The 15,077-nt window shown below is 36.0% G+C and overlaps 1 protein-coding gene across 2 annotated transcripts; it reads left to right on the top strand.

Moving 5' to 3' along the window:
- The first annotated feature begins 2,761 nt into the window (after positions 1-2,761).
- LOC119778335 (wiskott-Aldrich syndrome protein family member 3-like) lies at positions 2,762-11,566 on the top strand. Of its 2 annotated transcripts, XM_038277512.1 has the most exons (9): positions 2,762-2,992; positions 4,482-4,642; positions 5,957-6,091; positions 6,204-6,357; positions 6,437-6,557; positions 6,654-6,838; positions 7,989-8,210; positions 9,643-9,935; positions 10,020-11,566. In XM_038277512.1, exons 2-9 carry the CDS (start codon positions 4,510-4,512, stop codon positions 10,175-10,177), a joined length of 1,401 nt encoding a protein of 466 aa, XP_038133440.1. In that variant the 5' UTR covers positions 2,762-2,992; positions 4,482-4,509; the 3' UTR covers positions 10,178-11,566. The 2 variants fall into 2 exon arrangements, with proteins under 2 accessions (XP_038133440.1, XP_038133448.1); XM_038277520.1 differs by lacking the exon at positions 2,762-2,992 and having other exon boundaries at positions 4,510-4,642; positions 6,440-6,557; positions 10,020-10,177.
- The last annotated feature ends 3,511 nt before the right edge of the window (positions 11,567-15,077 follow it).

The following is a 15,077-nucleotide window of genomic DNA, read 5'->3' as shown; positions in this document are numbered from 1 at the left end:
AGGTTGCTGCAGCTTAGAACATGTTCAAGTCAGAGCATTGGAAACAGTCCTAGAGTTTCTCAATGACCCCCTCAGTCCACATTCTGACCTGCTTCACTGTTGGTTTAGCCCTGATTAGCTGGGGCCTGTATGCAGGAGTTAGCATGACTGATAGATGATCTAATAACCTGAGGTAGAAGCAGGGAGCTGCTCTGAATACATCTTTGATGTTAGAGTAGGCTAAATGTAAAATATTTTGACCCCGAGTTGCAAAGTCCACATGTTGGTAAAAATGAGGAAGCACACTCTTCAAGTTAGACTGGTTAAAATCCCCAGGAAAGATGAAAACACCCTCTGTGTGTGCAGATTGAAGCTTAGGGCCTGGTATATGACAGACAGTATAAATGACAGTCTGAATATTATCTGATTAAATAACATATTTGGCACCCCTACTGGGATGGACAATAAATATATTAAAGTTGCACAACAATAGCTAAAATATCTGCAAACCTAAAAAAAGGTGCGTCCTATTAAATTCCTGTCAGAAAGCTGTTTATTTTGCATTGATGCTTCAAAATTAATACATTCTACTTTTTGACATATAAATCTTTATATTCTCTAGGTTTTTTATCATTTTAACAGCAACTTACATTCATAACCTTAGTTTTAAAAAACGTCAGTCATTTTGTTGAAAAATAATAGAAAATAGATTTAAATGAGTACTGCTGTAAAGAGGTTTTAAAGCTATACATTTTTACTTCATTAATGAATATCTCATATGGTGTAAACCTTCTGTTTTTATCTTTTCTCTTTTACATCTTTAACTGTTTAAGGTTATTCGTTACTCATCAGCAAAATCACTGAACAAATTACTGTGCCCACAGCTACTGTACAGGACCTTTCCACCCACCTGCTTACATGTCTACATGTTTCCTATTTATTTAGGTAGCATATTTTAATTGTAAATTTAGCATAAACTGATCCTCAAATATCTAATAAAGTAATGAAAAAAAACGATTACACAAGGCAGAAATTTTGTCATGTAACAGAACAATATTATCAACAAGCACAATACAAAGTCTAAAGCTAAATATCTGCAAAAATAATCAACGTCTGGCAATAATCCTATCAGAGACCGAACCGCTCCTCAAATGAAAAACTTAGAGGACATTGGCGGATCTGTATATAAATGAAAAGCACAAACCTCAGTGCTCTTGAAGCAGCACAAAAACATACGCACATTATTCTTCAGGAACAATTTGGCAAACTGTAACTACCAGGAAATCTGGTCAGTCCTCTCAATTTGTCAATGCTTGTTCTTTTAAGAGTCGATTCTCAGGGTCTAGTTTGTTTTGTTTTTTTTAACACTAAGACGAAATTCTGTTTATCTTTTACAAAATAATTAAATGTTATGTCTCACACAAAAGGCTATGGTGTAATCTTCCCCGCAAAGTCTGATCTCTGAGTTATACTTTCTTTACCTTGACACAAAGTGTGGAGAAGCATCTTTAGATCCCATTAGCAATCAAGATGAAATTGACGTAGGTCAGTTGTGTTCAAAGTACGGTATAGGGAGCAGTTTGCGGTCCCTCCAACTTGACAAAAATAGCAGAAACTCAGTTGTCCTTCGAAAGAGAAATTACTTTGAATCTGTATCTGATACAATGCCTTTTTAAAAAGATGCTTTTTATGAAAGAGTTCAGCAGAGAGAAATAAAGAAACAGTTTTTACCAAAAAATTGACCTACATGTTAGCAAAAATGCCATAAAAAGTCTTAAAGCTTTTAGAAAGAAGAGGTGTTTTAAAACATTATTTGCGAGTTTTTCCCATTTGTTGTTTTTATTTATTTCTTTTTAAACAAGAAAAACCTGTGAGATTTTATGTTTCACATTAAAAATCCTGTAAAATGTTTTCTCTCTTCTGCAGAAATCAGTTCTTTATTTTATTTTTTGTTAACAGTTAAGCAGGTACAATTGAAATCATTTTGTGGCCCTGAATTAATTTCAAATGGACAGTTTTGACCCATGTTGAAGACAGTTTTGCATATCAGTAGCATAGATTACAGAAAGTGTACTCCAAACAGACAACTGTTTTTGAGTTATTGTTTGCTGTAATGATGCCTGTAAAGATTTAAGCCCCCATATCTAGGTTATACCAGTACCTCCCTAAATCCAGCCATCATCTGGGAGAGGAGGATGGTTTGTGTGTGTGTGTGTGTGTGTGTGTGTGTGTGTGTGTGTGTGTGTGTGTGTGTGTGTGTGTGTGTGTGTGTGTGTGTGTGTGTGTGTGTGTGTGTGTGTGTGTGTGTGACTTTTATTTCACACTCAGAGTGTCTGGTTTCTTTATTTATCCAGGTCATTTCCACTGATGTGATAATAGCCCAGATTAGAGAGACAAGCTGCTGTTTTTGCAAAGAAACTGCAGAAAGATTTAAAGGTCTCACCATCTTATCATTTAAGTAAAAAGTGTTTTGACATAAAAGATAACATGCGTACACCTGGTGACAACAAAAGTAATTCCAAGGCTGTATCTAGCTGCATCGAAAATAATTATCATAGCATAAGCAGGTAAGGTTCATAGATTGTAACTTCATTTTATGTGTTATATAATAACACTTAGTTGAGCTTTGACCTTGGATTCATGGAATGCATTACTACGCTATATAAAAACTACTAATACATCCTGAAATGGAGCTGGATGAAACGCGGCCAGGATTGACGCCTGCGATTGGATGGAAAGAGTAAATCTACTGGGTAATCCCCTCCTGGCTCAGGCTGTTACTTGGACATAGGGATTTATTGTCAGTGAACTGGGCTCCAGAGGACAGCTATCTCCGATAAAACACGCTGTGGACACAAACAGGCCCCCATACAGTCCCTGTAACGTGGATGATTCGACAGCTGTATTCCCATTTGCTGATGGGAAACAGGAAACACATCCTATGAGCCAGCAGAACAACCTGGACCATCTAAAACATTTCTCCATGATAGAGGCAACTGTTAATCGTCCACGGGTAGGCATTTTTGTTATCTAACACTTCTTTTACAGAAAAAGGATTTAAAAATGCAGCTATTCATGTAATAACTAATATTTTCTCTGCAAAGTTTACGAAAAGCATTCAGTTATGAATAGGCTAAAAGGCACAAAATTAAAAAAATATGGAAAAAAAATTGATACAAAAAACTGATGTGCATGGAAAATAAGAGTAAAATACATTGGTGGAAATTTGAAAATTGTTCATTTTCTTCTTTTCTATTTAACCACTGAAAAGTGTTTGTTTCATTTATTGTTTTTTTTTGTTAGATTAACATAGATATTCAAATTTCAAACTTATCCTCTCAACATTCATGCATTAATTAACTTCAGTGGAAAACAAACCAAAAAAGCAAGCAATACCAAGAAAAAAAAAAAACCTTTGTTCTTTTTTAGAATTCTGTGAAAATCATTTGTTCTTAAATAGGACATGTTAAATTTAAAAAGAAGAGAATGAACTGTTGAATAAACTGATCAGTGTCTTGAATATAATTGTGATATCTCAGGACAAATATCTATTTTTTTATACAAGAAGCATCACATTTTTCTGTTCATCTTTAAATCCTAAAAATAAAAACTTGTGGCTTTGGTAACAACACACTGCAGTGAAATAGCATTGCTACTTCTCATTTTTTAAATACTTCAAATATAAAATCTGTATTCATCAGTAGGTTTTGTCACTGATGTCCAACAACTTACAGACATATTTTCTGAAATCAATAATCAAATGATAGCTGCTACACTTGTGCAGTATTTCAAACTGCTTTAGCTTTTCTTAAGGTTTGAAATAATTTTGTGCTCATAATGGAAAGAAAGGAAGTGAATTTAAACTTTAACTCACATGCAGTAAAACATTAGATATGACCATTTCCCATAGACATTTGTATCATACATCTATCATGTATTAGTCAGTTCACTAGCTTTAAGAGCCACTCAGAATAAAGTACACATGAAAGGAGCTTTTACTTTGCAAACTAATTATTTGATGAGGTGCAGACTGGAAGCTGGATATAAAACAGGACATTTTGTTTTATATTTTAATAGGAAAACAAAATGCCACAAAAGAATTTAAGTTGGTCCATGAGAAAAAATATCCTGTCGTTTTTTATGTTAAAAATATGATCAAATTGTACTTTATAGCTCAAAACCCCAATCATCTCTAGTGTTTTGCTATTGTAAGCATCCATCTGTGATTAAGCCTTTTATCTTGTTGACATAGCTACTGCAGAAAAATGTATGATAAAGTACAAAATTAGTTGTAAGCCTGTTTGATTCTGTGAACATTTAATTGTCTGTAGCAAACAAAGAACCATTTGCCAAGTCCATTTAATAAGGATGTGTAAACTGATTTACAAAGGTCCTCATAAATGATGACAGCTGTGCTCTTCTGAAAATGTTGTTCAAAAGGTTACACTTGCAGGCTGTGCTATCTGATAATCTGAATTATACCCCTTTTCCACCTCCAACAGGCATTGGTTGGGATGTAAAGAAGAAAATATGCCCCTGGTCAAGAGAAACATTGAGCCTCAGCACTTGTGCCATGGTGCAGTGCCTGATGGGATTGGTAACGAGCTGGAATGTGTGACCAACAACACGTTATCTGCCATCATCCGACAGCTAAGTTGTCTGAGTAAGTCCTAAGTGTTAACAGTGTACGTTCAAATACCTTGAATCATATCCTGGAATGAATTGAATTCCAGGATTGTTCTTTTTTCTTCTTGAAACAAACCCAGAAACTAATGAAGCTGTAAAGTTTCTTTTTTCTTCACAATTTGAAAGCTACAATTTCAAACGCGTGTATTGAACCAATTTTCTTAATCTAAAATTTACATTGAACTGATAAAATAAAAACAAAAATAAAAAATGTTATAGACTAGAGTTCATCAATCTTACTGGAGTAGGATAAGGTTTTTCCCTCTACACTGCAATGTTCCATTTAGAATTTCCAACCTCTGAGTTGGACATTTTAACTGAGAAGCCACTAAAGGTCAGAACTCTGAGTGGAGAATGGATGCTTCTTACTTTAAGAATGTAAGATTGATTCCATCATTTTTATGTACTATTTTATAGTGTTCATAAGGACATATGCCTTTTGAACACTAAAAAGTAGCGTTCATAAGGCATAGTAGTGAACACTATCTTACTCTTTATTGCCAGTGCACATTTGTTCATGAAAGAAAATACCACTAGACAGTAATTACAATGTCTAAGCTTTCATTTTATGCTTTTTAAAGTCAAAACTGGACAAACACACCATAGAACTCCTTTCTTATTACTTAGCATCTAACCAATTGTAGATTTTAATAGATTGGCTTGTAACTAATTGCAGCAGTGTTCCCATAAGGTAGGGTGCGGGTGTGATTTTTCCGTCCTCTAAAAGGCATTAACACCAAACATTTTATTTTCATGACTTGCACCAAGTCAGAGACACCCTGAAGACTCCCAGTGTTCTGTAAAGAATGTAACTCCGGGTGTTGTCCATAGAAGGGATATATTTCTGTTATGAAGGTTTAATCTTTGCAATCGAGATAGAAAAAATAAGACGGGAAAGTTTTCCTCTTTTACATCTGTCCCATTGCTTGTAATTCGACATGTATGTTTGTGTATGTTTGAGGTAGTATGTGTGGATTAAGTGAGGTTATGCAAGCTTAAAGCTTAAAGCTCTGCCCAACAGGCAGATGAGATGGAGAGTAGGTGGATGGAGACTTAAAAACTCATGGTCTAAGGAAAGCTTTTACTCTAAGTGGATTGAGATAGTTCCAGTGGCAGCATGCAACAGTACGCAGCAAGTTTATATCAGAATTAAAACAGCCGTTTTTTCCCTGCTCCATTTCCTGTAATATTTTTCTATGTGAAGGTGTGTCTTTTTTATTTGTCCGTATTAATGGGGTGTTTTCTGAAGTTTTATTCTTTCTTTTTTTTGTTTTGTTTGTTTCTGTTGTAGGTAAGCATGCAGAAAATGTTTTTGGGGAGCTTTTTAATGAGGCCAACACCTTTTATACTCGTGCAAACTCTCTCCAGGATCGGATTGACCGCTTGGCGGTCAAAGTTACCCAGCTGGACTCCAATGTAGAGGAGGGTCAGTTCACTGAAAAACAACCTGTTGAAACACTTTTTTGTTGTGGTTTTCTTTTTTTTTTAACATCATTGGTTTATAACATACTTTTATCTCCTCTCTTGCTGTTTCATAGTGTCTCTTCGAGACATAAACTTGAGGAAGGCCTTCCGAGGCTCATTGGTCCAGGACCAGCAGGTTTTGTCCAAAGGCAGCACTCCCAGTTTTGTTGCAGAAATATATGATGGCTGTGACAAGCCTCCCCCTCTTGGGTCCCTCACTGGTTACAGGTGCTGCATATATTTTACATCAACCATCAAGTCACTTTATAGTTTCAGACCTTGCAAAAAGTTTTTATTTTTTACAAAGCAGAGAGGACTCCAATGATGCAATGAAATTCTATTCGGACCCGTCCTATTTCTTTGATCTGTGGAAGGAAAAGATGCTTCAGGACACCGAGGAAAAAAGAAAAGAAAGGCGGAGACAAAGGGTAACAGTGCAGCCTTGGTTATAACAGCCCTGGTTATGTTTCCTAACTTTTGAATAAATATTCACATTTGGTTGTCTTTCTATCACTCGTTCCCAGGAACAGAAGCGATGTATGGAGAGCAGCACACTCCATCGGGAGGTGAAGAAAGTGAGGAAGGCACGAAACCGCAGAACAGAATGGAATATGATGGCTTTTGATAAAGAGCTCCGTCCAGATCACCACCACCCAAAAACTCTTCGACGAGGAGCATCATCAGAGGGCTCGCTGTCTCCAGATGGCAGGTTAGGGTTTCTATTTAACCCCCTTTTAAAAAAGAAAAAAATCTGCTTATTTAAAAAAAGCACTCTCATGAGTGTGTGTATTTTGTGGTGTATATTTCTGCATGTTAGAGATAAAGATACAGATTTGTTAAAGTTGTTAAAAGAGCAAAAACTGGAATACTGAAAAGGGGACTAACACTACTATTTGAAATATTTTTTTTAAGGTTGTGCATCCTTTATGTAAAGTAATGAAGACATTATAACCTCATCTGATAAACTCAGGGATGTACCAAAGTGAATCTGGAAGATGGGTTGCTGTAAATGCAAAATAATTTAAGTAGCTAATTTGATTTCATAGTTACATTTTCAATCATTTGCACCAAATGGTTCTTTGTTATAGTACCTTTGCAATTTTATAAAAAAAAATGCAAAATGAATTACACTGTTTTTTTCTCCTGAAATAAGCAAACATTACTGAAAATGTGTGTTACAACAAAAAAGGCACTGAATTCTATAAAGCAGAGCAAAATACACTTTGCGTTTGAGTTTCAGTCAATCATTTAGTCATATTTTCTACTTGCAGAAATGAAATCTTTTAGAAAGCCTTCTAAAACAGTAATCCTCAAAACCACATCAGATCTCATTCAGTATGAGTTGTGCAGGGATTTTACCAGATATATTTAGTGATTTTATTGCGTTCAGATCCTGCAAGCGAGAGAAAAAAATATACTGGCCCAGTTTCTTTTTGCATAGAGTAAGGAAAAGGAATGCAGCAAAGAATCTCATGATCAGGACTCAAACATCTGACCGCTGCATTCAGGGCTAGCGTCTGCATACCCACACACATTTAAAGGAATCCGTCTTTCTAGATGCCACTTTATTTATCAAGTCATTTTAGTCATGTTAGCAAATTAACTCAGTCAGCAGCGATTTTCTGCTATTTATTTCTCTAAATTTTTATGTCATAAAATAAAATTGTTGTATAGTGTCATAAAGTCTAGAAAGGCAAATTGAAATGGGATATGTATTAAATACCCTTCACATACTCAATAGCATGTTAGCTTTTCATTCCTGCTGTATCATATGGGATAAGCATTTGGTGGGGGGGGGACCATCTGGATATGCGAAGGCATCTGCATCATAATCTCCTTCCCTGTCATTGTTTATCCAGGCCTGACCTTCTGGACTATCCAATCCCTCCAGTACCTGTTCATGCTGCTTGTAACTATGCCAAGTCTTATGATTACATCCCAGGAAACGCACATCCCTCACCACCTGTGGAGCATGAATACCACAGTATCGATATCAATTACAAGGCAGTAACCTATGCTGCAGCAGAGCCCCATGTTGCAGACAGAATAAACGGCTCTGGACGTCTGGCTACAGACTGCAAGTATGTATTGCGCCGGTCAGAGTTTACATGCAATATTTCCAGCATGAATGTTGGATTAATTTGGAGTTTTGAATATTTGATTTGAACTTACTTTTTTTTTTAAAGTTGTCACGGTTTCTGATTATTCTTCTTTCTGCTCCCTTTTACTCAGGACTTTAGAATGTTTGTCTTTGTGTTTCGTTTATTATTTGGCTGCAACATATGAAAAAAAAAGAAAGAATAAAATAAAAAAATATACAGTGCATAAGTTAAAATATATACATTCTTTCAAATCTATAGTCATACATACAGAATCAAATGCTGCTCACATTTGGCTAAATGTGTGTTGCACATATCAATGAGCTCCTGCCATCCTTTGAGAATGGGCAGAGTTTGTTTAAATTGCTTCTTTTCTTGGCTTTTTTGGAAGGAAATGGGGGTTTATTTGATCTCATTGGCTCTTTCCAAACGTAATATAAAAAGCAAAAACAGAAGTAAAGTAAAGTGGATGGAAGTAAAGACATTTTATTCATAACCTTTGTCATATCTTAACTGGTTGATGTGCTGGAAGAAAATATCTAAAAGTTTATAAACTATTTCAGAAGTTTGGTTTTAGTATTCTGTGCCATTCTTAAGCTACTTATGTTGTGTGTTTGGTGCCATGGTATATCACTGGAAAAAGATACAAATATCCTTAGTCCCAAGTGCTATGAAGTTATTTATTAATTTTGATCAAGCATGGCACATTAAAAAACATTTTATAGTGGTTTTATTTCTTGTTGTTGAATCTGATATTTGAGCTTTTATGTGTGGAATAAGCCTTGATTATCTTTGCCTGACTGCTGCTGTGCACTACATTTTGCCATGAGGGACATTAAGGAACTGAACAAAACTAAAGTAAACTAAACTAAAGTAAACTAAACTAAACTGTGGCTGAAGGTTTATGTTTTATCCTGGAAGAATAATTTGGGACCTGTGGAGATAAAAAAAAAATAGAGATTAACAATAAATGTAATCTTTTTCACTCAGGTATTGTTGATAAAACTGGCTTTAGCTGTATGTTCTTATCCAAACATTTTAAGGCCCCAAATTTATAAATTTCATGCAAACAATAAGTTTATATAAACTTTAAACTGTTACTAGATGCACTGCAAAAAAGTGAATATTTCTTAAATTAAGTGTATTTACCCTCAATTTGAGTAGGTAAATAAGATGATTTGCCAATGGAATGAGTATTTTTATTTCTAAAATAATATAATTAGATAATATGCGCTTGAAATAAGACAATGCAATTGTTTTTTTTCTTATTTTAAATGTAAATTTTGTTGTTCCATTGGTAAAGGGTGTCACTTACCTCCGCAATTCAAGAAAAAAATAACTTATTTTAAGAGAAAATGACTTATTTAGATTCAAATGTTGGTTTTCTAACTCTGCTGTTCTTTCTATCAAACAGCTTCATTCCCCAGCCTCCTCCCAAAGCCCCTCCCATCCCCTCAGCCCAGACTGCGTTTGGCTTTCCACCAGCTCCGCTGCATATTGGAAATGTTCACATTGGACCAGGTTACCCATTCCCGCCCGTACCTCCTCAGGGGCCATGCACAGCCCCGCCTCCCCCAGGTCCCCCACCTCCACCTTTGCCACCCCCTTCTGTGCCCTCACACCCACAACGCCACAATGAGAGCTGTAGGGCCGAAACAAAACCAGTTAGAGATGCCAGAAGTGACCTGCTTTCTGCCATTCGAATGGGTAAGTGTGACTTATTCAACATAATTTGGAGAAAAGGTTTGCCTCTTAAGCTTAATTAATGTTTTCTTTCTTTTTTACCATTAGGTATCCAGCTGAAAAAAGTTCAAGAACAGCAAGAACAGCAAAACAAGGGGGAGCCAGTGGGGAACGACGTGGCCACCATACTTTCCCGACGAATTGCAGTTGAATACAGTGACTCTGAGGATGACTCTGAGCTTGAGGACAATGATTGGTCAGACTGACCTAACAAAAGCCAAAACACCTCATTGAGTTGTACTTTAAATGGGATGATCTTAAAGAAAGTTAAGTTAAATTGTGCTTAGCATTATTTAGCTCTACCCAGTGTATACACAGAGCCACTGCTGAATTGGCAGCTGTACTGACTGTAAATCTATTGTAAATTTGTATTTCTTATTTTGCACCATGATGAGAATATTTATATATTTAGATGGCAAAACAAGCCATTTATATTTGATCAATGTTAAAATGTGTGTTTAGTCTTTGTTCCTATAATATTTTCCCTTCATAGCTGTACTGGACCAGCCGAGCTAGTTAGCCAGACTAACTTACATGGAGTGAAGATCAGACTCATGAGGCTCAGACACTCCTGTCTAAAACAGACCAAACAATCACAGGAGGTGGGAGTTTATGCTTGCACTAGAGTTACTCAGGGTGCATGGTGTGATTTTTAATGATGCCCTTTATTATAAAAATAATATTATAAAATATATTATATTATATTTGCTGCTGGCTAGGTCAAGTGGTAAGCCGCCCATCCTGCAAACAGGAGGCCTGAGTTCGTATCCCAGCTGATAGGAATTAGCTGCCAGTGTGGGTCATTAGGTAAGACTCTTCACAATAATGCCTGCTTTGGGGAGTGGCGCCCTAGTGGTTTGGGGCATTGCGCTTGGAGTCCTGAGGTTCTGAGTTCGATTCCCATTTCCAAGGACTGCCACAGTGGCTCCCTAAACAAACTCTTCACCCCGGGAGCTGCACAATGGCAGCCCACTGCTCCCCAAGGGGATGGGTTAAATGCAGAGAGGTCATTTCACTGCTCTGTACTTCGGACTGTGTAATGAAAAACATATTCTGGATGAGCTGATTATATACTCAGAACTTCAACAACTGCTGTAGCAGCTTTCCTTTTTTTTTTTATACATTTTTGGCTCACATCCATAGCTATCTGGTTGGTTCTAACCTATTTACCCTGAGTGTGTTTTTCCCACCTTTGGAATCACTCAGGCTATACTCACTCCTTTCCAGAGGATTTACTTTAGCCTGACTGACCAAACCAGGCTTACAAGGCAATGCTTGAACACGTATTTCACGACCTATCCAAGACAGTCGTAGTGTAATCAATAAATCAATGTGCTATGTATAATTCATTAATTTTACTTATGCATTTTCAAGATATAGTCTATTATTTCAATAAAAGCATGAATTAAAAGCATTACAAAAACTTTTTTGACTGAAACAGAATGTGAGAAATGAAACAAGACCCTTTTTACAACACTTGTAGCCCTCCCCTCAACGAGGAAATCAACACAGGTGACAGAGTTGGAGAGCTACCTGCTTTCTAACCTGTGGATATAAATAATAAACTACAAAACACTACAGAGAATGGAAAAAAACTCAAGGAAAACAGCTCAAAAGCCTCCATGTGGACCAAGCCAAATGCACCAAAACAATATGTTAGGTTCATGCAGCACCAGAGTTGCAGGGAGGAGAAGAAATGCAGGAAGATTCAGATGAGGAATAGAAAAGAGAGGAAAGAGAAAACAGCAACAAATTCAGGGTGAGATCAGGATAGCTCCTAAAAGACGTCAAAGTAAATCTTAGCACTGGCAGAACTAATACATGAAGAATTAAGGATATTTATTGGCCTCAAAAAGAGATGATTTCTCTTTTTGTAAAGAGATTGGCTGCTAGCATGGACTAATAAAATCATATATTTCCACAATAGTGATATTAATACTATAAGAAAAAGACATCTTTTTTAATATCATAATGCAGTAGCCTATTAGTGAAATATTGGCAAAATTGTTTTCTCAAACAGTTTTTTCTTCAAACGATATAAGTGACCTTTAATGGGCACACTAAGGTGTATAGATATTTCCAAAATGGTTCTGGTAATGTGGGTTATGGGTTATAATTGTATGACTGAAAATTTGTCTAGGCACATGTGAATGTGTATATGTATGTTTATATGTACACAAATAAATTTATTTGCTAACTTAATGGACTTTTGAGTAGTATAGATACATAAGCGAGCAGGAATCTCAAATATTGTTGGTGTTAAGGATTGGAGGAGAGAGAAGGTGTATGATTGAATCATTTTCAATACTTCAAAACCCTTTTCAGATTTATCCACAAATTAGTTGTGTATAATAGTTTCATATAGTTTATTTTAAAAAAGAAAACAATAGAATATAATTTTTTCCCATGAGTGTTTTTTTATTTCTACTTTAAGTTGCATAAGACTCCATCCTTTGCCTGTTTATATACGTTTTTTTTTAAATGACAAAAATCTGATAATTCATTGGTTACTTGGTGCTTAACTAGCCTTCTTAACAAATATTCTTTATTTTTTTTATTTAAGTTTCTTTACTGTAATATTTGAAACAACACAAGGTATGAATCTTTTCTTCAGTATGCTGTTTGTCTCCTAATATTGGGCCATTTTCTGATCCAAGGCCAGCACTGGTTCCGCTTGATCAAAACTGGCTAATTAAAAAAGAAAACAATTATTTTTTTAAGCTTAAAATTTTAATTATATAAATTATGATTTACATCATAATTATATGATATATTATATATGAGAGATTACCTTCGAGTTGATGAGTCGATGCAATCAACTGGCTTTCCTTAGATAGAAAACTTATAATCAATTTGACTGTATGATCTGGTGAACTGTAAAGTGTCTTGAGATGACATCTGTTGTGAATTGGTGTTATATAGATAAATTGAATTGATTATATGAAAAGAAATTCTATAAAGTCTCTGTAGGAAAAAAAACCTCCACCGGCATAAATAATAGATGCCATGACTGGCTATCGTCTGTCTGTGTTCCAAAGTGTCAGGGATCCTTTTTGTGCTTTACAGCACCGTATCAGCGCAGGAAACTGTATCAGCGCAGACAAAAGGCACTGTTGATGTTATAAATTTCTGTGGGATAAAATTTTATTTAATCCCACCAAGTTTAAATGTTTATTTTAAAGTTAAGCACTATATTATCATGTTGTTTACTATTTTAATGTTAAATGTTTCGACTTTTTGTATATTTTCTCTAGAAATTGAAATATCTGCCCTTATATTATGTGCTGCATTTTTTTTTATTTAATGCTTTAATAATATATTTTTATAAACCTTTTATGTGACTTCTGTCCCTCATTACACCTTTCTGTATTTTTTTCTTGGCCCTCGAGAAACTATGTGGTAGTTTGAGTGTGAATTTACGTTAATTTTATATAAAGTTATGTTTTTTTTCCATCATGATAAAGACATTTTTTTCAGATGTTTTTATTTAATTTAGATTCTATACTGTTTCTATTTATATGAACTGTTTTAACACTAGAAGTCCCAGAGAATTTCAGTTTTCCTGCAAGCCCCCCTCCCCTCTTCAAGTTTGTGTATTCGCTCTATCTTGCTAACTGCCCCTATTGTAATGCAAATAACCTGTGATATGACCAGCCCTTCTACATTAAGACTGAATAAAGGCTGAAACAAACTGGCATCAGAACAAGAGCATGTTCCAAACACTTTTCATTGCCTGCCCCTGCAACATCAGACCTTTTTGTAGGAATAACTTGATAAGTCATATCTAAATCTTTTATTTAGCCAAACCTATTGAACAACCAGATATCATACGGGTCTTACGTAGTTCCTGAGCAGAGAACAGGTCATAACCATGCTTTTCCAAAAAGACAAGGCAGAGCCTATTTATAATGTCCATTCACCAGCAGACTCATTTATATTGCAAAGCTCACTATGTAAAAGAAACTTAGAGAATAATTGTATTTTGTCTTGTCTCGCCTTTTCATGTCATTCAACATTTCAGCTTAGAAAATGACAAACAGTATGATTTCAGTATTGGAGTAACATTTATTTCACCCATGGAAAAGAACTACATATGAAGCTACAATTGTCCCTGTCATGATCTGGCCTGTTTGCTCTCCCCTAATTAGTAATTCCTATCACCTGCCCTCTTCTTTCCCTGCCTCAATTATAATTTATTCCCCTCACCTGGATGCTCTGGTTTATATTTAGTTCAATCTGAGCATTCAGGGCCAGATCATTGCTTGTCTTTCTGTTCAGTTTTTATTTGGTTCATGTCCTGGATCCTAGCTGCCAGTGGAAAGAGGGTTTTAGTGTTTGTCTCGTCTCCTGATCGTCCACTGTTCCTCCCCTGCGGAGTCCTCTGGGTTTTTGGCTCATTATGGGGGGAGGTTCAGTTTTTATCTAAGTAAGCCTGGCTCCTGGGTGGAGACCAGTTTAAAGTCTGCTTCAAGTTCAGGTTCCACGTCCTGTCTCGGCTACCCTCTTCCACTGAGCCTGCCTGTCTGCACCTGATCCTGTCTGCTCCTGTGCGTGACCAACTGGTCATGCTTCTGGTCCCAGTAAGACTCTGAACCCTCCTGGAAGCCTGTGGATGCCTGGAAGTATGGATCCTGCCACCTGTCTCTGTTCCTGCCTGATCTGGATCCTGCCTGTTTCTGTCTGTTCTGGATCCCTGACCACACTGTAAACCCAGATTTTGTTTGTACTCAAAGAAACTGAGTTCATAGTACTTAGAGAGGTCTAATTTACTGACATTACTTGTTTATTTCAATTAAGCTGAACTTTTTTATGTCCTTTTTCAGTGTAATTATATTTTTAAGTACAGTCAATGGTTTGGACTTAAACAAACTAAGTTAGTATCACTAAATTCTTTATATTAACTATTTTTTCTGAGTAAACACCACTTTCCAATGATCTAGCTTATTGTAATTATGTATTTGAGCTCAGACAACTCAATATCATTAGTTTGCCTCTCACGTCATCCACCTGCCCGCGAAAAATCCGGTTTAGACCAGTTTTGAGCGAGTGAAATAGAAAAGCTGGCACTGAGGAACTCCGAAGCATTTTGAGACAAAACAGACGACA

The sequence above is a fragment of the Cyprinodon tularosa genome, unplaced genomic scaffold (assembly GCF_016077235.1).
Source record: "Cyprinodon tularosa strain WSP-4 unplaced genomic scaffold, ASM1607723v1 ctg101, whole genome shotgun sequence".
Lineage (NCBI taxonomy): Eukaryota > Metazoa > Chordata > Actinopteri > Cyprinodontiformes > Cyprinodontidae > Cyprinodon > Cyprinodon tularosa.
This window is presented reverse-complemented; position numbering and strand designations above follow the sequence as displayed.